At 42.4% G+C, this 23,348-nt stretch overlaps 1 protein-coding gene and 1 long non-coding RNA gene across 8 annotated transcripts in view; one reads left to right on the forward strand and one right to left on the reverse strand.

Annotated features, from left to right (window-relative positions):
- The window catches only part of CASS4 (Cas scaffold protein family member 4), a 23,609-nt gene continuing 261 nt past the window's right edge, over positions 1 to 23,348 (reverse strand). Inside the window, exons 1-7 of one of the 7 annotated variants that reach the window (XM_084538272.1) lie at positions 20,006 to 20,205; positions 10,703 to 11,131; positions 7,604 to 7,708; positions 6,444 to 6,590; positions 3,310 to 4,635; positions 2,446 to 2,505; positions 1 to 1,739 (exon numbers count right to left, since the gene is read on the reverse strand). In XM_084538272.1, the coding sequence (XP_084394398.1) occupies positions 1,326 to 1,739; positions 2,446 to 2,505; positions 3,310 to 4,635; positions 6,444 to 6,590; positions 7,604 to 7,708; positions 10,703 to 11,131; positions 20,006 to 20,017 (2,493 nt within the window). In that variant the 5' untranslated portion in view covers positions 20,018 to 20,205 and the 3' untranslated portion in view covers positions 1 to 1,325. Of the gene's footprint in view, positions 1,740 to 2,445; positions 2,506 to 3,309; positions 4,636 to 6,443; positions 6,591 to 7,603; positions 7,709 to 10,702; positions 11,250 to 20,005; positions 20,206 to 23,348 lie in introns of those variants that run through there. The other 6 variants (XM_084538270.1, XM_084538269.1, XM_084538271.1 and 3 more) reach the window with 6 other exon arrangements.
- Positions 21,665 to 23,348, forward strand: part of LOC311445801 — a 7,188-nt gene continuing 5,504 nt past the window's right edge. The window contains exons 1-3 of the long non-coding RNA XR_014698632.1: positions 21,665 to 21,804; positions 22,182 to 22,282; positions 23,172 to 23,271. This is a non-coding gene — a long non-coding RNA (uncharacterized lncRNA). The remainder of the gene's footprint in view (positions 21,805 to 22,181; positions 22,283 to 23,171; positions 23,272 to 23,348) is intronic.

Below are 23,348 nucleotides of genomic sequence, written 5' to 3' on the forward strand. Positions count from 1 at the left end.
TTTTTCTATTTATTTATTCTTTTATTTAATTAATTAGTGAGCAAATGCAGGCAGAACGCCCGCTCCGGAGGATTTACGGCCACAGCAGGCGTTTCCAAACTCGTAACACCCCCCCCCTGGTGCTGAGAGGACGCTTCCCGCGCCGCTGTGAGGGGTCGGGCTGAGGGGGGCAGAGCCCCGCAAAATGGCGGCGCTGCGGGGCGGGGCGAGGGGGTGGGGGCGGTGCCGTGAGGGACTGGCTCTGCCCCGCGGGCACGAGTGGAGGCTGGAGGCAGCTGTAGAAACACAGGGCTTGAGCCCGCGTCAGGGCAAACGTGCAGATAGACCCGAAAGGCCCGGCCTTCACATTTCAGATAGAACTTCACAATAAATTAATCAGGAAAAATAAAAAGGAGCCGGGCACAGAAGCGGTCCGCAGGGGCAGTTACCGGGCGTACAGCACGGCGCAACGCTGAGGCGCCACACCAGCTCTGCCCAAGTGTGAGGTGTGCGCCCACAGCACGACCCAAACACCATCAGCATTGCCCGTGTGCTGGAGGTGCTCGTCCAAAGCTTCGGTATTTACCGACCGAAACCACCTTGCTCCATATTTACTGACTGAAACCACCTTGTTCTGAGGCAGAGCAGCAGGAACAGCTCCTTGTGTCTGTACCCGGCAAGGCAGAGCCCCCAGCTTCCTGTCAGTGCTCAGACAGCCCGCTGGAACATTTCTGATTAATATCTATACCATACAGATCTCATCCTGTAACACACATTTTTACATTAAACAGCTGCAAAGCTAATTCTTCGGATACTTTTTTCCACCCCTAATTACAAGATCTGAGTCAAGTGCTCTAGAAACGATGATGGGTACACATAGCAATATGACAACTTACGCAACAGTGTGTTTAAATTTAAAGACAGACTTTACATACCCAAATAGAAAAACAAAAAAAAGTAGGAAAATATATTTATCTGTATAGAAAAAAAAATAATAAAAAAAAATCAGATAATAAAATTTGCTCGAATACACAGCAAACATCTCTGCCCCAACAGTAAGATAACACTTCTAGACAGTGTCTGAACAGCGGAGGAGAAAGTACAAATTCAATACTACAAATCCTCTCTGTCTGCTATTGTATGGGTCTTCACCTGCTAAATGAGCATCAGTACCTGAGAGAGGACAACCTGGTAGGAATACTTGGGGAGGACAAAGTTGGCAGCACTGAGCTTCTTGCACTCCCCTTGGTTCCTACACAAAGGGAGCAAAGAGAACTCTAATAATGAAGAGATTCAAGTTTTCACCACTGTTCTAAAAAATAAAAAATAAAATCATGAAGCATCTTTCATTCCATCATTGCTCTAAACTGCTGTGTATATTTATACAGCTCATCATTTTGATTCTGAAGTTCCCTCATTGCGTCTGCATTTGGATATTGTATTGCAGCGTTTTTGGTGGCAAGAGCTAGGTTCTTCAAGAGGCTGCAAAACCGGCTGCTGCTATGGAGAATGTCATTCCGAGCATCTCTTTCTTGAGTTTCCTGGCAGAGAGAATCCACTATCTTCTGACCTACCATGATGATCAATTTGCTGTGGGATATAAAGACTTCAGGTGGCTGGTTATTGCTCAGACTATTATTAAATACAGCAATTGCCTTTTGAAGCGCACCAAAACACAGCCTACAATGTTCTGGAAGAGCTATTTTCTTTGCAGGCTCTTGCTTGCTTTGAATTACATTCTTTTTTGAAGATGGCAAGACCTAGAAAAGGGATAAAAAAAGTAATTAGAGTCAGTTTGGGGTCACTCTGGTTATTTCTTTATTTGTTCTAGTCTGTATTCGTTGCATGTTTCTTCACGTACAAGTTCTTTTAGTTAACGGGCTCCAAATTGCCCCATCCCCAGCCTAGAATATTTTTGGAATAATTTTTCTTTCTACAAAGTACTGTGCTTCATAATGCTGTTTTCTCCCAATTACCTGTTCCCTAAACAGATTTCACTGAACGCAATTTTAGTAATGGATAGCACACAAAGTACTGTAGTTAAATATCTTTGTAGAGTCTGGACTTCAAGCTCTTGGGCAAAACACAGACTTGATTTTTAATGGTACTGTCTTCATGAGGGTTATGAATAATTAAAAATGTACTATAATGGGAATCAGTCTTTATAACAGTGCATTACAAGATATTTTGAAGTACAACCTTTCACAGCCTTATCCCAAATGATGTGCACAGGCAAATAGATAAAGAACAGTATGACTTTAGTTCATTATATTTGAGGAAAATATTTTGCATAGTTTTTCAGCACTTATTTGAAGAACTAGTTATGGGAAAATGAACTATGAGAAAATAACTAGATCTTTATGTATAGATATGTGCTTCCAAACACAAATTATTTTGAATTTTAGCAAGCACAGAAATAAAGAACTACAAGTCCTTTTATGTAATAGTTTTGAAAGTCAGAAATACCTTTGGTTTTGAATCTGTACTCTTCTTTGACACTTCTTTACCTGAAATGATTTTCTGTGCCTGTTAAAAATCAAAGTGAAAGCAAAATTGAAATAGTTTGCATAAAATATGTGAGTATAAATATGTTTTTCCACTTACTTCAGGAGAAGTAACATGAAATCTGTTTGCTTCATGTTATGGACTACAATGATAAATGTATTGGAACCAACTGCAGTTTTTTCTACTAAAATATTAGTGTCAGGATCCTGCAAGGTCTAAGACTGAAATCAGCTTCAACAAAACAAAACATTTCTTATATTCCAAGGACAAGTCAGCATTTCTTTGTAAAGCCAATAAAGAGGAAGATTCTTAGCAGGCATTTCAGTAATTATAAGAAAAATAATTCTAACAAATGACCATTTTTATTCTAAGAAGCTTGATAATTTAGAGTTTAGTTTGGTGAGTCAAAATTTTCTACAAAAGCCTAATACATTTCAAGTTAGAAAGTCAGCATTTCTCGTATAATGATTTTCAGAGCCAACAAATGGAATGTACAGGCAAGAAAGCAACCACTAGTCTAAAGAGAAGAAAAAAAATTGTGAACTCCTAGCTAAAAATATATATATATATATATATATATATATTAAGTCTCTCAAATTTATTTAAACAGACAAGCTAAAAATCTCCTCTCACTGTTGTCTTTCTATGTGGGCAAATTCCCTAATGCCAGTTCTCTTCATTACTTAAAATTATTGGTCACTGCACCTGTGCCATCAAAAAGTAGTTGTGCAAACTGAAGTTTGCTCTGATGCAAAGATAAAATAGTGCTAATGACTTAATGCCTATAAAAAATCAAGAATATGTGTAAAATCCTATCATGCTAACCTGTAGTTGAACATATTCACAGTCCTCAATATCATCGTCTTTTGTTTTCTCTTGGGAGACCTGACTTTGGCTCGGCTTGTCGTGAGCATTTCTTTGAAGCGATTCTATTTCTATTCTTCTTGGCACTGGGATTTGTTTTGCCATTTTATATTCTGGGCTCACATTTGATTGCTTCATTTCTTGCTCCTTCTCACTCTTTCTGAAGAGAAGTTTTCCATTGGCAATGATGATGGATACAAATCGCTTGATATCATCTGGAATTGTGCGAGCTACCATAACAAAGCGATCAAGATCATCTGGGCTGTTCTGAGGCTTCCTGAGGACCAAAGCCTCCAGTGACCAGTTGCAGTTGTTTAGAGCTTCTCTTGTTTCTGTTAAGATTTTGAATGAGTTGATAAGAATTTCCAGCTGTTTTTTAATTCTGGTCTGAAGATTATTATCAGTGATGTAGGAGGCATTTACCTTTATGCCTCGAGCAAAGGCCAAGAATTCTCTGAGTGATACTTTTATGTGATCAACTGCCCTATGAATTTCTTCAATGTTTTTCTCCAGGTGTTCTTGTAATCTCCACTTACTACTCACAAAAATCATTAAGCTAGCAACTGAGCTGGATACACCATGCTGCAGTCTAGTCAGTGTCTCTATGGCTACATCAAGATCCAGTTTAATTTCTTTGACAGGCTCTTCTGATGATGACATAAACTCAGCAGAAGAGTTTGAGAACTTAGAGACAGTGCTGCTTCTGCTGTCCGCATTAGGAACAGATAATCTGTCGTGTTCTAGTTTGGTGTCTCTTGAGCTTTGGACTGGAACACGGTATGCCTGGTTTCCAGAACTGTTGTTGGGTTTTTCCCTCTCTTTATTGGACTGCAAAGTGTTGGGCAAACCTTTAGGAATATCATAAACGTTCTCTTCAGAAGTCTGGTTCTCTGCCTTTGGATCCAGGTGACTTGGGGGTGCCTCACAGCTACCGTTTTGTGGCAAAAGGAGCATGTCCCTTGGGGGTGGAATATCATAAAGAGGAGCATCTGGAAACACTAATTTCCGTTGTGTTGGTGGAATATCGTATAATTGTGGATTCACACCTTTGGCTTCAGTACTTGTTGGTGCCTTGTACCTGGCTGGGGGTATATCGTATAGCACCTGGTTCTCCAAGGAAGGGCCAGAAGGGCTGTGTTCTAATCCCATTTTTTCAGGTGAAACTGGAATATCATAAATCCATTCTGACTTTCGAGGGTTTGGCAACGTATTGTAGTGGCCCCAGCACTTTTTCTGAGATCCCTTCCCTGAAGCATCGGTTTCTCTTTTGGGAGGCACATCATACAACTGCAACAGAGCACACAGGATTTATAAGCATTTTTTTAAAAACAAAACAAAACAAAAACAAACAACAATAACAACAACAATAAAAAAAAGAATTATTGGAGTGTGCAAATGTATGTGACTCCAGTAATGTCAATGGAATCGTACCATAAAAAGTCTAACCCATAGTATTTATTTCCTTTCTAAAATGCACAGGCTGCACATGTGGAGGTTAAAATATTTCGAGCACTACTGATTAAGTCACACAGCAGTATCCCCAGCCAGTGAAATCTGTGGTATCTTCCTTGGCGTGGGACACTTTCATTTCATAATTTTCTGAAATGACTATAAGAAAAGTTAAATATTAGCTTATTAGTAGGAAACATTAGACACTCAGCTTTACAGAGTGAAGCAGGTAACATTTTATTAACCTCTGTATAAGAAAACACTTGATTTTTCAGTATCCCCACCCACATTCGTATGCATACATTGACAAACAGAAGCCACCAATAGGCAGAACTAACCATTGTCAAAAAGCTTCAGTGAGTTTAATTTTTTTTACTTGATGGGTTTTACTAAGATGTCTATAGATCTCATGCAATGCCTTAAAAAGATGCGTGCACAGCTGAAATCTGTGAAATTGAAAATGCACACATAAGGCCACTTCTTGTGTGAGAACATCCAAACTAATACTAAGAGACACTTTGGAATAGATCATATGTAAATGCCTTACAAACACAAAGCACAAGTGGGAAGGAGTGGAGGAGCTACAGGTGTGTGTCACAACAAGAAACAACTGAAGGTACCACTACATAATAAAAACTTTAGAAAGAACTGGCCAGGTCCTCTGCAGAAAATGTGCATGAGAAAGGGAGCGCAGACAAGGGTGTTTTAGACCAAAGCCAGCATTTTTTAAGTTTCCCCATGAAGAAGAATTCTAAGAAAAAATTCATTTTGGAAGCAATGATAAACTGCGTCCCCAAAAGGAAATCTGCTCCAGGCTGTTGCAGCTGGTTGGCACGGTTGTTAATAGCCATGAAGATGCCAGGAATGCCAGCTTCAATGAGCACTTGCTCATATGCCAAGGTCTCCATTTTATTTTCACTGGGGAAACCACACTCTCTTCAAGTCTGGCTTCTCCAGCTGCGGTGCAGCCATGAACCTATGGCACTTCTCTTTAAGCCCACAAAACGATGAAGCCTCCAGTTTCCTGTCCTGGGCTGGTCTGCCCTGGAACCCTTCGCCAACCCTAGAAGTGTCCATGCACACGTGCTAGGGAACCTGTCAAAATTGTCTCGGATCCTAAAACTGTTCAGGAAAACTGAAATATTTGGCATTCAGCTAATAAAGAGTTTCCATTGAGGCATTTCCTGTTGTGAAATTTCAGATCAGCCCTTTCTTCAAGGAGGGTGCTCCTCAAACAGTGAGGAGGACACAGGATGCTTGCCCTACACCTCAATACCGCCCCCAAAACCAAGCGTGCTGCTCTCCCAGATGGAATGGCAGGAGTGCCGCATGCAAGGGGAAGAGTTTGTTTCTCTCTGCTTGAATACTACAAATAATCCGACACTCGCTAATGCACAATATTGAATTCGCTTTTCACACTGTCATAAAAAGAAGAGGTAGTCCTTGTCCTGGTAGGCATCCTGACTATCCAGGAGTCAGGCTGTATTCGTCCTTTTGATATGAAGGACAAAGGACTGCACTGAAGATGTGGTCTTATCCCCATTACCCTCACCTACAAACATGCTCAGGGGGAAGTTTAGCACACACACCCTATATCCCAGTAGTAAAAGAAGACTGTTCTCTCATGCCCAATGAACCTTACTTACATTGGCCACTGGCGAGTCTCTGTGATTAACACCTCCTGTCTTTTCTGGGCTGGATGGGATGTTGTAAAGCTGCTGCTCTTCTTGGAAGCACTCGGTGGATCTGAGCAGCACAGAGCCCTTTCGTGCTGTGGGCGGAGTGGCAGCACTCTGGCCAAAGGGAAAAGCAAAGAGGTTGGCTTCAATCCTTGCTAGAGCCCACTGAAGACTCTGCTGGTATCCAAAGGCTTTCAGATCATACAGTTTGGATCAGGGCTTGATCTGCTGGAGAGCTGCTGAAGTGCTTGTCTGCAGAGCTGGACAGGACGGGGATGAGCACTAGGTGGTGCAAGGCAGCTGTCACCTGCAGCCTGGTGCTGGTGCTGAGCAGGGATCACCTCATTAATACAAAGCAGGTAAAACAAACCCACTTTGTTACAGCTTGGTACTAAGTGAATTCAGGTGAGCTGAACCCTGCACTGCCAGCTGGTACCAGGGGGTGTGAGGTTCCTGTGACTTGCTGCGATCCTGCACGCCCCCCTTTGCATGGTGGGCAGCGAGATGGGGCTGGGACACACTGCAGAGATGCAGGGGGAATGGTGACATTTGCTCTCCACAGAGACAGGTTATCAAGAGGAAGATCATGAACCAGGACGCTCCAGTGGAAGACCTGATCAGCATGTTGTCTTTCCTCTGAATGAACTAGGGTTACATGATCTCATCCCTTGTATTTCGCTGCCCAGAGGGTGGGTGGTGTGGGTGACATTTAGGCTTTTTGTACATGCACCACAGACATTTTGGAAACATCCTGAAATCTTCTTAGGCAAGAGACACAAAGACAAAGCCCCTTTCCTGATGGATAAACCAAAGCAGAGAGGCTGGCTGCTCTGGTACTGGGAATTCACCTGTGGAAGAGTACCCTAGAACTCAGTGACAGTAAAACTAAAAGTGTTTGTTAGAAACATAACCATGTTTAAGACACATTAATCTAAAGTGTTTAACAGATTCAAAAGAGAACTGCTTTATGCTTTGAACTTCCCCAAAAATACATGGTTTTCTGCCAAATTTTGCAAAAAGCCAACAGGGAAATTCTAGAATTGAACCTTAAACCTTCAGCTATGTTTCTGAGAGGAGGGAGGCAGAACAAGGTCCCAGCTGCATGGGGGGACCACAGCAGGACTTACCTGTGTGAACAGGGACTCACGGCGCTGCGTGGAGGGAACGTCGTACACCTCACTTCTGATGTTCGGGACTGAAGCCCGGGATGCTCTTGGGAGAGTAAACAGGTGCTTAGAAGGGAAGAAAAACAAATAATGAGGGAACTGCAGTCAGCAGTAGGCTCAGGACATCTTTGAAAACTCAACTAGCTGAATAGGCCACTTATAGAGAGCTCTTAAGTGATTAAAAACCTTCCAGCTTTTCACTTATGGTGATAGAGAGGAGCTAAACTTACAAGCAGGCCTCATACTTTTTCCTTCACCTTCATTTCTGCTTTATTTCAAATAAGTACGGGCACATACAATTCAAAGAATCTGCGTGATTAGCCAAGGGAGGGGAAGGATTTGGAGAAAAATCAAGCTTCTGCTATCACTTAAATCTTACTGCCCAAAAGCAGAACCACTAAAAAAAGAAAGCAAGGGAATTTCTACTTCTTCACTCTCAGAGAGCCATTAGGTCAGGCCGTATTTAGCAGGAGTAATGGCAGCAAAAAATACAAGCTGAGGTGCATTATTCTGTAATGTCAAGGGATTTATTCATTTGGAAGGAGAAAACATAATTACCTTGATGTCCTGTCCAGCTCTTTAAACAGAAGTCTGATATGGGAATTACATTATTGAGGCCAATTACAAACTAATTCCCCTGTTTGCTTAAAACACTGTTTTAAGAGCTATGACCAGGTCTGTGGGACAATTAGTTAAGATGCCAAAATATGAATGATGGGAAAGATCTTTTCACCAGCCTCAGAAACAGAGTTTTGTTCATTCAGCATGGTTTAGCCTGGGTCTCCATGCCTGCTTTACAGAGAGGATTACAAACTACTGACCCACAGAAACGCTGCTGGAGATGAGGCATTAAAACAAACTGTATAATATCAGAATTAATGTAATAATCTCCATCATATAATAGTCGCAGCAACTAAATCTAGGGGAAACGTGGTAGTGCAACAAGACTCCAGGTTCATAGCTGCTTGTTCTGTCTTTGTGAAAGCTCTTTGCTCCTATCTAAAGAAAAGAGAGTGAACACGGATCCCCACAGTGCTCTACAGCATGAGCCATCTTGCTTGCAAAACAGCACTAACTGGCATTTTCATGTGGAAAAAGTCTATTCAGTATACAGTAGAGGAAACATCTTACTATAAAATGATTTGTTCTCCTTAACTGATAACACTTTTAGTCACATGGAGGAAGATGCCCTAAGCTCTGGGCAACATTTTTGTATAGAGTGAAAGCATACAGCCTTTGAGAGGTTTTGTTTTGTTTTATTGCTTTCAATCATCTCCCTCAAAGACTTACAGTGGCTTTACCCAGCTGTTCAGGGAACAGCTGAGTATGCCAGGAGCTTTGCCAGTTGTCCTGTAGGATCTACCCAGGGCAGTCCAGGATGCTGTGGTGCATCTGCGTGCAGCTTGTGACCGCCAAGGTACAGTTGTTGTAACAACAGCTGTGATGCTGTGCAGGAGACAGCTCAGGCAAAGCTGAACTTCTAGATAATAAAAGCAGGTTAGGGCTTTTCTTTTCCCTTTCTCCTTTCCCTGGTAGGGCAAGCAAGGCACGTATAATGAAATTACAGATATAGGAAAAGCCAACGATCTCTAACACTGGGCTGTGCACTTGAATAGAGAAAAAGATGACAACTTCAGGGCCTGATTTGCTGGTACAATGTGGAAAACCTGGACTGATCTCACTTCAGTTTGCAAATGCCTTGCCTTCTTTAGGGTTATGAACACAGAGAAATCAGACCACAGCAACCACACAAGGGTCTTTTGGAGCCATTTCCCTGTTTGAGCTTGCCTTTATGGTAGGTGTGTATGAGGTCTGGGTGTGCAGCTGAAGTACTGAAAATGGAGATTTCAGTCACTAGAGATGCACTGAATTTGTCCATTTTCCACCACCCATTTGCTACAAAGAAGAGACCAGCACCTCTGGTCCTGTAGCTTGCCTCCAACACAGCAGGAGGAAAGCTGGCCAGCTGAGTCCCATAATCAGATGCTCATTAAACAGCCTGAAAGGCTATACAGTTCAGGGCTGAACGTCTTTCCTTTGCCAATTAACATTTCTAATGTGGTTTTCACACACAGAATAAAGAACTACCCTGGGCTGAAGAGCTCATGGGACCCAACAAAAGCTTGCACTTGAACTCCCTCCACACCTGCTCTATTTATCTTTTATTATAGAAGACTCCCAATTAATTTTATGCTGAAGAAAGCTCAAGTTTTTGATGTTAAGATGCTTTATGTGACATTTAACAAAATTTCATTTTCCACTTACATGTTTCATCTGAATGCCAAATGAAAGGAACAGGGAGAAAGAAAAAGCCAGGCCAGCAGTTGTAATGAAATCCTAGAAAAATGGGTTGCAGTTCCCCCTAACCAGGGGTGCTGGTAACTGCTCTCATCCCACATACCCTTGTCACTGTCTCAGCAGCAGTAAAAACAGGCTGGGAGAGAAACTGATTGAGGCCCCATTCACTGTTGAACAACCCCGCGTTCTTCAGCATGTCTAAAGTAGGCGCTTCTGCTTTGTGCAAGGGTAATGACAACCTCGAACAGCCAAAAAGAGAGACAGCAGCACTCTGAGAAACTACATCAAAGCCAGCAGTCTCAAACGACAATTTGTTTATTAGGAATCATCTTCCTGTGCAGATGATTGCAAAGACCCCTTCATGTGCCAGAGGACACTGGATAGATGCATGCTGTATACAGCCAGGGGAGAAAGCTCTGTGTCTTGTTTAACTTTGGGACGGGTTTGTAAATCATTTCTAGATTCCCCCAAACAAACTGTATATTCTGTACTTCCTGCTGTACTTTACAGCTGCCTTAAACTGTCAAAAACAGTGAGACACTACAGAATATGGAGACTCATATACTGCCCAGATCAGCCTTTCTCCCGTAATGCTATAAATTGTGAGACTTTATGGGAATTTCCTAAACACCATTTATTTGAACGACTTCGCTGCAAATTCCCCTGGATTTTTCAGGCCAATAGCCATTATTATTTCCCTTCGCCTAGGATTACTTTAATTACAACAACCTTTACTACTTTACTAGCCACTGATACTCTTACCTGGCGCGTTGAGCTTTGGGTCCGTTCATTGAGCAGCTGCGCAGCCAAGGCCGGTACCTGGTATATCCCTTGGGCAGGCAGAGTGCAGGCCCTAGCTGGTGGTTTCACCCACCCCTCCATCTTCTCGTATGTAGAGGATGCCACAGGAGGCTTGGGGACTGAGGGGACTTGGTAGATGTTCTGTTGGCCTGCTGGTGGCTCCGGGACATCGCCATGGGTGGAAGGAGGCAGTGGAAGGGCCTGAGTGCCGGGCAGGAGCTGGAGGCGGTTGGCAGGAGCCAGGCCCTGCCTGCCATGGAGGGAACATTTCCACCAGCCCTCGCTGCCGATGACATTTTGGTCAAGAACTGTCAGGATGTCTCCTTTGCGGAAGGCCAGCTCATCCGAGCACTCCGCTTTGTTGTCATAAAGCGCCTTTGCCAAGGTGTTCTGGAGAGAGAAAGCCATGGCGTTGTGCTGTTATGTTACGCTGATAGAAACGTTGTGCTAGTTCCCAGTTTGGTGTTCATCTCCGCTTTAATTTCAATTAAGTATAAAAACTGGTGGGCTGCAATTAAAGAATGTTTCTCAGCATTGGTTTCAGAGTGTTAAATGTTTTCTATCATCTGTCTACTATGTTGTGCAGCAATAGCATAATGCTGCTATGCGCTTCTTCATCACTGTGCCTACCAAGGCTCTTGAAAGCAGAGCCAACATTTATTGCTTGGATTTTATGAACACCATGCTATGAAAAATAGGTGGTTTCCCCCCACTGGCATTCTGTGGATTCTTTGTCAGAAGTCAGAGGAAATGCATCACCCAACTAAAAATAAAACTTGCCCTCCCTGACCGCTACCTCATTTATCTGAAGCCTTCAGATGCACATGAAAAAGGTTAACTGTTTCTTACCTGAAAAAAGAAGCAAACACACACACTACTTATTTTCCCTCAAACTTTTTTTTTCTTTTCAAAGCCTTATGAAGACAGACCTCTCACTAACATCAACACTGAGGAGTTTAATACATGTCCATTGGTAATGCCAGTGGCAGGAAAGCTGCCGCAGACGCAACCTCCAGCTGGATCCTTGTCAACCCCAACCTGGGGAGCTGGATTCTACCAATTCAGAGAATCCCAGGCTAACAATTTATGTGACACTTTAGCTAAGGGAGAAAAATCCAACTTTGTGCAGGTGACACCAAATGAATTGATCTCCCTGATAGCTGGTAAGTCTTTGAGGCAGAGCAGTGCATCCATAAACTTACCTTCAGGCAAGAACACCTGAAACAGTGACCATGCTCCTCTCCATCACACAGACATCACCGTACATTGAAGACCAAAGTATTTAGTATTTTTCAACATCTTCAGACAGCGCTTTTATTGTTTATTTGTTAAATATAGAGGAATCCGAGGAAGAATAGTATAAGCAGCTTGCCTAAGATCACAGAAATGAGACAGCAAATACTCCTATTTTTTAAGCTTCTTCACCACAGGACTGCCATATCCGTCTCAGCTGAAGCCTATATATGTGATGATTGTGTTTTATTTTTAGCATATTTATATTGGGTATGTTTACTCATTACAAGACAGGAGAGTGAAAGCAGTTGCAAGAGGTAGCTTTATTAGCCAGGTGCATTTGTGCAAAGGGTAGAAAGAACGGTGATGTAGTGCTTTTTAATACAACATACCATTTGTTTGCAGCTTTAAAATGCGACTGACTGCTTCCCACTGGCTGTTCCAGCATTAATTTCTTATCAGAAAGTGCAAGTAATGTCCAAAAAGATAGTACCCAAATAGGAAACATGATGCCTTGTATTTTTATGCAGAGCATTTGCTGTAAAGAAACAGCTGGTTTGGAGCAGCAGCAGAAAGCCCATTTGCCAGCTCAGCTGATGAAAGTATCTTGTTGTTAGCAGCACACATTTCTTTGTGAGAATGACCATGAACAATGGTCTTTTCACGATACATGGACTGGTCCATCAGCAGCTGTCAGAGACAGACAACTGTCCCATTTTCCTTGTGGTGTAGTCTGATTAAAGTAGTTTTGCCATGAACACGGTAGCCCACTTTCTATTTGGGCAGTGCCAAATGCTCTGAACCACCCATGCTGAAGCCAGGCTGTCAGGAATCTCATCACAGAGTGCAGCCCAGGGTGGGCTTGGGCTTCACATGCTGTTACAAGTGAAAGGAGAATAAAAACAAAACAAATGGAAAACAAAAACAAACACAACCACACTTGACCCCCCTTCCCCTGCCTCATCTGACTTTTCCTACTGTTCAACAACACTTCTAGACGTGGCTTGACATTTAGCCTCTTTTTGCTGGGCACTCTACAGATGCTGAAGGACAGAGCCTCTTAATAATGTGCCAAGAAGATGCGTATAGGAACAGAGGAATTCCATCCCCTTTGTGCAGACAGACAGCTGAAGTACAAAGAACTTTATCCAAGGTCAGGCAGGACACTGGTGGCAGAGCCAGGGCATCTGAACTCAGGAACTGATCTCCTCTCTAATGCATTATTCAACAAAACCTTTCTTCCAAGTTCCACTGAAACAAAGAGGAAATTCGGATTGCAGTATAGTTTTAGAAGTCCAAATGTCAACATTTTCCAACTAGTTCTTTCTTGTGGAAGTAGCATACTGAGCCCAATTCATTAATTAACCTGTGTGTGAAGTTACTCAAGTCTAATTTCAAATTGTGTTTCTTTTACAGTAAGCGTGCTGATTTTTACTAGGTCAGAATTTGGCCCGTACACACCAGTGAGAATTTCTGTTTGCATCTAGGCTGCAACCTAGGTTATGAGAGTGAGGAGGTACTCTTCCCATCAGTGACACTTCAACAACATTCAAACATGACTGCAACAAATATTAGCAAGAGCAATTATTCCAACTGTCCTCTTATCTCTCTTCCTAGACATTGCCAAGTCTGCTTCCGTTGCCAAATGAATGAATCAAGAGAACAGCCCGGTCAGCATGAGCAACACGGGAGTCTGAACTCCATTCAACAGCAAAGGTGTTCCACAGAAGCATCACAACTCAGCTGACCAACACTTCATTTAGCAAAGTCAGATGAATATATTCAGTAACAACCCCAGTGAATGAGGAGTTACATTTTAAACTTACTGCATGGAAATCAAACCTTTTCAACACAGGGATCTCTTTACTTGAAGCACACTGCCCACTCCTTTGATTTTGTCAACAGACACTGTGCAAACACCCAAGATGAGACACAGTTCAGAGCAGAACAGAGTGGTTCAAATTTTGAAAGCCAGCCCTTGATTTGTAGAGATCAAATTAGGGAGTACAGGCTCACATCAGTTGGCAACATGGATTTCAAAGGCTCCTGGGCATTATCTCAATTGCAAGCCAACCAGGAGATTGGAAGGAAAAAAAAAAAAAAAAAAAAAAAGTAGAAGGAAGCTTTGGAAACATCCAACTGAGCTGGAACAACAAGCCTGTTCTCTTAGATCTCCTTGTATCCCATCCATAAGGCTGGAACCTGGGAAAATTAAGACTTTGAATAGAGAATCAATGGAGACAAGCACCAAGCTCTAGACTATAGAACATGATTGATTTGGGTGACTGTCAGACTTCTGCTGGCCAGCTGAGTTGTCAGAGATAAAAATGAAATGGAAAAGCTCTTTCACCTAAGGCAATGCAAAATCAAATTTCACATTTCATGGTATAGGTTCAGTGTGATAGTTTGAGAGCAAGTCTTCTCCATTCATTCTCAGTTTCAGTATAAGTGCATATATTGTATAACTCTATTTCAAGAAGGGCAGAGAAACTCAGGTATTTTAATGAATATTTCTTCTCCTTTTGCCTTGGAACTAGTCTCTGAAGGAGTTTTATAAAAGATAAAGATAGGTAAGAATATTAGTAATTTGTAACCACCAAACTAAAGGAAGGTCCTAGGCAAAACTCTTTCAAAGTAATCTTCTATTTGCATCTTCATCTCACACTGCAATAGCAAAAACAAGAAAACCAAACCACAAAACACACAACCACCTCCTTCCTTTAAGCAGACTCTTCTGCCTGCTCTGTGTCCACAACCTGGCATAAAGCTACTGCAACATGTAGTAAATCCAACCCAAGCAGCACCACACCATGCCACTGAAGTAACATAATTTCTGCTGAACACTCACCACCAAGAAATCAGAAGAAGGAACAACTTCACAATGTGAAAAACCAACAGGTCAAACAGGTCTGCCTTCATATCTTGCCCTTTGTTGCCCTTTGCTCCTCTGCTTACAGGAGTAGTAAGTCCCCTTTATTGCTTCCTTTCTGAGTGTTCTGGTTACTTACCAGCCTCTCAGGATCTGGTGGTATGGAAACTGTGTAAGCTTTGTAAGCTCTTTGGAGTCCCAGCTATGGCTTCAATGTGTATGAGCCCAGGATGCTGAAACAACTGCTGTAGATCAGCCTAATATTGGCAAAATAAAATGCAACAAGCTCCCAGCAATGCCTAGCATCACAGGTGCTGATGTGTTTAGCTGTTTTATGGGATATGCATACAGGAAAGCATTGAGCTAGCTCACTTGGGTCCTGGAAAGTGCTGTAGCTCTGGCAGCAGAGAGCACGCTAAGCATTAGCTGCTTTTTCTTGGAGCTTGAGGCGGTGCTGAACTCCTCAGCACTAGAAAAACTTACAACGGCAGCTAAGCTGGGTCAGTTATTAAAGCCAAACTGTTTCTGCACATGTTCCACTGAATTTAAATCCTCAGCAATGCTCCCACAGGGAAGGTACAGTCACACCAAGTAAACCAAAGCTCTGCAAGGCTGGGTAAGGAACTTGCCCTCGCCGTTCCCTTCCCAGTGCCCAGGCCCCAGCCAGCCCCGCAGCTCAGCATCCTTCGGGCTCCATCTGCTCACATTATGACACAGAGGGAGTTACTGAGCAGCTGCTGGATGCCAGAATTCTTCCAAATGGCTCATTTATTGAGAAGCTGTCCTAGCCAATTGATTTTGTGATTGCAATAACAGTGGGAGCAATTCCATGGATAAAAGTTAAGGTTATGTTTATAGCAGGTGAGCGTCTGATCCAACAGCACATCTAGCAAAGTATAACAAGCGTGTCCAGGGTTTTGTGGAATGAGGTCATTTGTAGTGCAGGCTCTGCCTTATCTAATGCGAGGTTATTTCTCAGAAATCAGGCCCTATCTGCACTTTCAGCTGCCTAGGACATATGTACAGAATCACTGTGGCAGCCCCTTTCTGTCATGTAAGCAGAAACATTTCTGACCTGCCATTAACTATAAACAAGCCTCGCATTCCCAGGATCACAGAGACCTTATGGGATGCTTAGATAGGAGGAAGCTGTGCTTCGGGGCCAGTGGGATCTGCATTTTTTCTGTATTACCAGAGGAGCGGAAACGGGCTGTCTAACACTGTCATCCACAAAATGCCATCTCGGGCCAGCTGTGTGTAGTTCTTCGTTATTTTATGAAGTCTCGTTAATGTGTCCTTGCAGTGCCCAGCATGTAATAAGCTCTAAAGCAATGTAGATGAGATCAAAGTGTTTTTCTTCTTCAGCGTTTGTTGCTTCTTCCCCATCATCCCATAACCAGCCCCAAAAAAACACCCACAGACCTACTGTAAGATAAAGAACATCTTAAAAACCAGTGTATCACCACATGAGAAAGCACCTTGGCAGACAGCGCTGCTACTCTTCCTGCTCACTAAGCACGTTTTAACAAGATGACGGTAGAGCACAGATCTAGAAAACAGAGCTTGCATCCTCTGCAACCTTTTCTAAGTTGTTGCTCTCCCCCATACGGAGCCTGTGACCTTGTAACCGCAACGCGGATCAGTCACGTATATTGAGCCAACTGTAGTGAATAACTTTGCTGTATAAGCTTAGGGATATGGTTTAGTGGAGGGCTGTTAGCGTTAGGTTGGAGGTTGGACTCGATGACCTTGAGGTCTCTTCCAACCTAGGAAATTCTGTGATTCTGTGATTCTGTGATAACACCTCTGGTGACATGGGTTCGGCTAAATTAGGTGTGAAGAAAAGTTCTTGTGTACCTGGAAGTGCACCTACTTCTACTGAATTTCTGATCAATTCATCTAATTCAAGATTGCAGTAGGAACTCTCCCTTCTAGTTGGATTTTTTGCATCTCTATAGTTTGTATGTCCTTATCCCGCTCCCACTACAGAACAACACTTGAGAGCCTTCAGAATGAAAACTGTTAACTCCTGCTTGTTAATACAGAAAGGGAAAAAAATGAAGAGCCAGTAAAGCTGGTAATTGTACAAAATTGTACAGTTCTATGGGAAACAATTCCTATAGCCTCAGAATTGGAGTACTCACATAGGCTGGCATCTGTGCTCTATATATAGGATGAATGTCTGTGCTAAGGCAAAAAAAAAAAAAAAAAAAAGCCAACCCACAATGTGAGAACATCATAAAATATTTACTGTTACTAAGCAATCCTGACCGCTTTCTTACCCCAGTCTGTATCTTCAGCCGATAGCAATATGAAACACAGAACACATGCAAACATTGCTGGAAAAAATCCTTCACAATTATCAGTCATTTTAGCTGCTTACCTGCAGGTCAGCTAAAATCATTTCTGTACTCCCTTCCCCCTCAGTTCTCATTTGGAAACTCCAGTACTACTACATAGTGTTTTCTGTGATCCATAGGTACTACAGTCCTGATGGTATTTTCATCTTCAATTAAAAAAAAAAGAAAATTTTCATCTATTTTCTTAAATTTGCCTCTTAAAAAAAAACCTATTGAGATAATTTAAACAAGATAATTTTTATTGTGGAAGCTTCTCTTGTGGATGAACACAAACATTTTTCCAACTTCTGTAGCTGCATTTTACACTTCAAAAAGTCTGTAAGTTCTTTTACTGCAGAAAAAAGGGACTTAAGTATTTGAGAAGAAGGAAGAGACCATTCAAGGCAGTGGGCTGTGTTTGCTATACAGCTATGTTCATGCCTCAGTGACACCCTCTGACATGTTTACAGAACCATTTCCAGTTAATCTCTTCACCTCTGAACAAAGCTGAAGAAATAAACATTCCCCTTGCCCTGCTAGCTGGGAACGTGCTTCCCAAATAAGTCCCTTTCAAAGGGTAGGCCAATTTAGTCAATTTAAGTTTTACCCAAGTCAGTTAATTGCAGACAGAGCTCACATGTTCAACATATGCAGGAGAAGCACTTGCATTAAGCATTCACATCTCTCTTTACATGCACAAGGCCTCCTTCTGGGTGCGGGGTTTGTATGGCCCTGTTGATGGGCAACATCATCTGTGGCTTGCAGAACACGCTTCTACCTTTGTTTATTTCAGAAAATAAGACTGTTCTTGTTATGCAGAGTTTCAGATCTTTTTGTATGAGCAAGGAATGAATGAATATCAGGGCTTGCTTTTATTGCCTGTTCAACAGGTTACTTGATTTTTGGAGGGTGGAAACATACTGATCATCAGGTTTTAAGTCCTGAATGGTCAAATCAGTTTTTGATAAAATAAAGAACTGATTTTTTAGAAACGTAGATGGAAACTTCTGCAGAGTCACATTTAATCAGTCAAGCAGTGGTGGGAATTAAAGGCCAGCTCTGTTAATTTCCCCCAACCACTCTTTCCTCCACAAGTGTTGCTAATCAAAGCCTGGCTGTATTAAAACCAACTGACACACGCCCACCCTCTTGCATGCAATCAGGACTTCATTCCCACTCAGTGTTTTCACATGGGCTCTCATGCCCACATTAAAGGAAAAACAAACTGCTGTTTCCTGATATTTCAAAAAGTGTGTATATATCTGGTTTTTGTTTCCTCCTACTATCCAAAGGCTTTTGCTCCAGTTAATGTACTTTTTGTGCTTTTCTAAACCTTTTAGTATCCTAACTCATTTTACTACAGGATTTATTTCCAAACATGGGCTTAAAAACATAGCAAGTACTTCTAAGCAAAGAGCAGCTTAACAGCAATTCTTTGGAGCTGGGTCCATGCTGTTCTCTGCCCTCCCAGGGAACAGGCAAGAAATTCCTAAGATAAGTTGTCTGGAACAAAAGAAAAATTATTCATTTGCAGGGACTGTTGTATTTCCTTCCTCCTGAGTGCACAAGGGTGATGGGATGCCACCCCTGCACCCTGCATGACTTTCAGCAGGTTCTAGGATTCTAGTGATGCCATGAAGGCAGCAGAAGTGATGGAGGCTCCAGGAGGCTGCTCTCAGTGATTCATAATGCAACACTGCAACTCCCAAGTGCTCCGGCTTCCTCCATCTCCCTCATCGAAATGATCTGCCCCAAAATTACAATTCCTTTTGTTTTTCTGATCCGAAACAACCCTTTTGGACAAAATTTAATTTCTCTGAAGTTTTAACTTTCCTCAGCGAAGAGAAGAGGTGGATTTCCACCAGCCCTGATGACTGGGGCACAGCACCACTCCCGTGCAGCAGCTGCACGTTGCTACCACGCTGTCATTAACTTGGGGCATGTGGGGACCGCGGAGGTCCCTGCCCTGAGTCGCAGCTGCCAGGGATCAGCTGTAACATCAGACTGAAAGATTCATTTAGCCTCACAGCCAAATAAATTTTGCTTAGCACAAAGGAAGCTAAAGCTGTCTGCATGTGCACGGCTCTGAAGTCTGGGACAAAACACTTACATATAATTGTGAATGGGATTCGTTCCATCCACTTACTCCCCCATTCTCCCAGAACAAAGCAGTATTTCCTAAAAATGAATACAACCACCATCCCTTTCCTCTTCTGAGCTTCAGTTCTCTTTGCAGAAGATCTGTAGGACGTGGTCAATCGCAGTCCTAGAGAGCACAGCCTTTCCCATACTCACATGACAGGCATTCAAATGACCTTACATTTCTTCATCTGAGTGACTCAAGCTGTTAAAATATTTTCTTTATTCATATCCTAGTAATTGGTATCAGATTGACATCAAGAATACAGCATCCTCTTTCTTGGGGGGTAAAACTGAAACTGTTGTTATTTATACACGTTATTTCCAATCAAATGAGGAAGGCAAAGGGCATCCTCATAGCCAACCAGTGTCACTCACTATAACTTTATAGTAAGGCACATTACTGCCTAATATTCGTGGTACAAAACCTCACCCTTCTGAGACATACTGTTCTTTAAAAAAAAAAAAAAAAAAAAAAAGTTTTTTTTCCTCATTTAAATTCAGATTGTGTTTTAAAATATAAGACCTTGTATTTTGTTAGTAACTCATTTACAAGATCAACAGCGTGCTTTGAGAAGCAGCCCAGGCAGATCCAGGTCTAATGCCAGACACGCATTCGTTACAACTGAGATAAACAACGCAGTTAAATTCATTGCAACAGAAATAAAATAATCTAGTACTTACGTTGACCTTCATTCTGTTGTCTCCTATTTCCCTGTTACTCCATCACCTAAAACAGGAGGCTGTGATCTCTCCCAGCCCTTTCTCTCCCCGTCCAGCTTGGCAGAGCAGGCGGGAGTCCTCTGGGGGCTGGCTGGAAGCCTGGAAAGCAAATGCTCAGCCTCCCTCCACCTACCGCTGCCTTTGCTGGGAGCTCAGGAGGAGAGCAGCTATTGGGAATGAAGGGAGTTAATTACGTAGCAAAATTATCTCCGTGGTGCAATTGGCTTGCAGCTGCTGATGTTAATGAGAGCCTGCTACAGGACACCCAGATGTCCCTCTTGCAGAGTCCCCCTGGAATTACCTTTTCTGTTTTACGAGGGCGGTGGAGATGAACCAGAAAGTGATTTTATGGAATTTTGCAGCATCATTTTTTACTGCTGTTGTATTGTATTAAAAAAATAAATAAATTATGAACCTTGCAATATTAATGTTTCTCACAAACTGAACAGATCTTCTTTGTAGTTATGGAAATCACTGCAAAACAATCACTTTCTCACAAAGCACAAAACCTGAGGAGGAGAGCTAAACATTAACTGTGGGTGAAAGGTTTTGTTTCTTTGATTACTAAAAATTGTTTAATGTTGTTCAACAATATTTGCTATATACAATTTTTCATAGTTGCTATTTGCTCAGCAGGAGCTCCGTCCAGGTTATTCTCATGCAAATGAGCAGATTTCATTGATTTGTGCTTGTTAATATCTTTCTGAGCTTCAAAGCTTTTCACACTTTTACTAATTTTGCTTTGTGTTCACTGCTTTTTCTCTGGCTACAGCGTTTTCCTTCCTCTTTCCACATCAGCTTTAAGATGAAATTAGATACTCACTCCCACATCCACAATCACTGAGCTCAGACGCAATGCATCTTACACGCTAAATGTTGAATTGAAAATGCTTTCTCAACAAAATCCACACCTTTGGGCTCAGGCTTGGAACAGACAAGCTGTTGTCCAAATGAGAGAGAATTGTCAGCACAACTCATTTGAATGCTTTCGGGGTCTTTCTTTCCTCCTTTCCTTCTTGCCGCCAGCCTTTTTATTAGCCTGAACACCCCACTTCATGCAGAAGATAAAGAACAGGCGCTCATTTTCTACCCAGGAATTTCCAAGGTGCCACCAGCGTTTGAGGTGTTCCAGAAACACAAGTAACAGCACTGCCACAAAACTGCCTTCACGTACGATTAACTGTTCTCTTGAGTTAATCCCAGGCAGGATCCCCGGTGTGCTGGGACAGGGATACCCCAAGGGACTGTGGCTGCGGGTGACCCACGCTGGGGCAGTCGGGGAGCAGAGGCAGGGACCACCGCACCCCAGCCCCAACCTCCTGCGCTGAGAGGGGCTGGGGGAACAAATCTGCCAAAAACAAGGCACTTTGAGATTGAGAAGGGGGAGAAGAGGTGTTTACGTAAGTGCTTGCTTAATTGTCTGTGGGTTTTGTCTTTCCCAATACCCAGCCAAATCTGTGATTAGAAGTGTGGCTAATTGGCAATAAATTAAATGATGCAAAAATTCCCTGTGTTGAAGCTGTTTTGCCCATGGCAGAACTAAAGTTTTACCTCTAGGATTTCCCTCAGGAAAGACGGGCATTGGGTCCTCCTCCTCCTGACTGCTTCTCTGAGAGTAGCCCAAAATGTACTACCCCAGGCCCAGAAAAATGGAGACTTTACCATTCTCTCTTGTATTTCCTCTTGGCTGTTTAAATAACTCCCTGCTCAATGTATTAGCTGTGGCCTGAAGCATGTCTTTGCTCCATGATGGAGTCCGGGTGGGTGGCAGCAGGCATCTTAGGGGCTGGGGGTATCCCTGTTCCCAGGTGCAGAGGAGCTCGCAGAAACAAGCATTCACTCACGCGCTTGTTTGTGGGAAAGACAGGAATATATAAACTGAGTGTTTTGGAAGGAGAGGAAAATATCAGATCAACTTAATGCATGCTAAAGAAATGCTCCTGTTTTTCTTTTGGCAGCAGCACAGAAAACGTTGTCCAGCAGTGAGAGAGCTATTTCCCAAGCACAGGCTGTCATGCTAACGTGCTTTAAATTGCACCAAGATGTGCAACATTTCCTGTGCGGACTGTCGCAGGTGCAACAAGGAAGAAATAACATCATTTCTCTGGGTGTGAACTTAGACTGAACTCATTTTCAGAAGCGGTTTTCCATGTGGAGATGGAAGAGCTGGGGCACAGCAGTAATGGCAAAGCATCACCTGTCATAGGAAAGCTACTGATGGGACTTCAAGAAATCCAGGTAGTAGGAAAAACATCTTTTGATTTTCAGTACTGAGCATAGCATTCAGATATTATTACGAGCGGTACAGGGAGGATACTCCCTCCTAAATGATTCATAAATGATACAGCAGAAAGAAATTTGTCTTTTTCTAGTTACTATTGTCCCTGAATTTGGCTGGGCATAGTGTTGCTGTTTCTAAGGTCCTTGGACTAGAACTGGAAACCAGCTTGCTACCATTAAATTTATTTAGCCATCAGCAAGCCATTTAGAAAACCCGAAAATAGCATTCCCCGAAATAGACGCTCTCTTTATATAGATGTCCTGCATCAGGTTCTGATGATGAGGATTGCCCTCTTACATTTACATGCCTCAATGGAAAATTCGGAGTGCCACAAATGGCTCATCGAGATAGTACTAACCTCCCCCACACAGCCAGTTTTGTATCAAATTTCCAGGCAGCAGTTTCTTTACAGTAAATATTGAGACCAGGGTGAAAAGAGTAATTCCATTACAGTGCTTATTAGACTCACAGACAGTAGGATAATCAAGGCATTGAATTAGGAATTGAGACTTCTGCATTCTCTAACCTTTACAGCTGCAGCAGGCTGTTTTATCTCTCTATACATGTATAAAAATATATACGTTAGGTACAATTTGAATATATAAGTAAATATGGAAAACCTCATAAACTAGCTTCAGTCTTTCAAAAGAAACGGAGATATTTTAAACCTTTTCCTGTTTTACATGTAATGTAGGGAAATTATCTATCATGCAATTGTTCATCTGGAGTATCCCCATAAGTCTCAAACAACATAACAGCGTACCAAACTTTATTACAGAACAACAAGAAGACAGATGGAACCTTGTGGTTATATATTTATTATTTCACAAGTGAGCTTATTTACAGGTATTTGCTGTTGGGAATCCTGCTTTATGTGGAGTGCTCCTCAAGAAGACAATTCTTCCAGTTAATGGTTTTGTCACAACAAAAAGCACAGAGGCATTAGGTACGTTATCATCCTAAGAGCCCTCTCTTGTCCCTCAGGATGAGAATACCAAACACATCCAACATCACCTAGCATAA

The sequence above is a fragment of the Aythya ferina genome (assembly GCF_964211825.1).
Source record: "Aythya ferina genome assembly, chromosome: 16".
Lineage (NCBI taxonomy): Eukaryota > Metazoa > Chordata > Aves > Anseriformes > Anatidae > Aythya > Aythya ferina.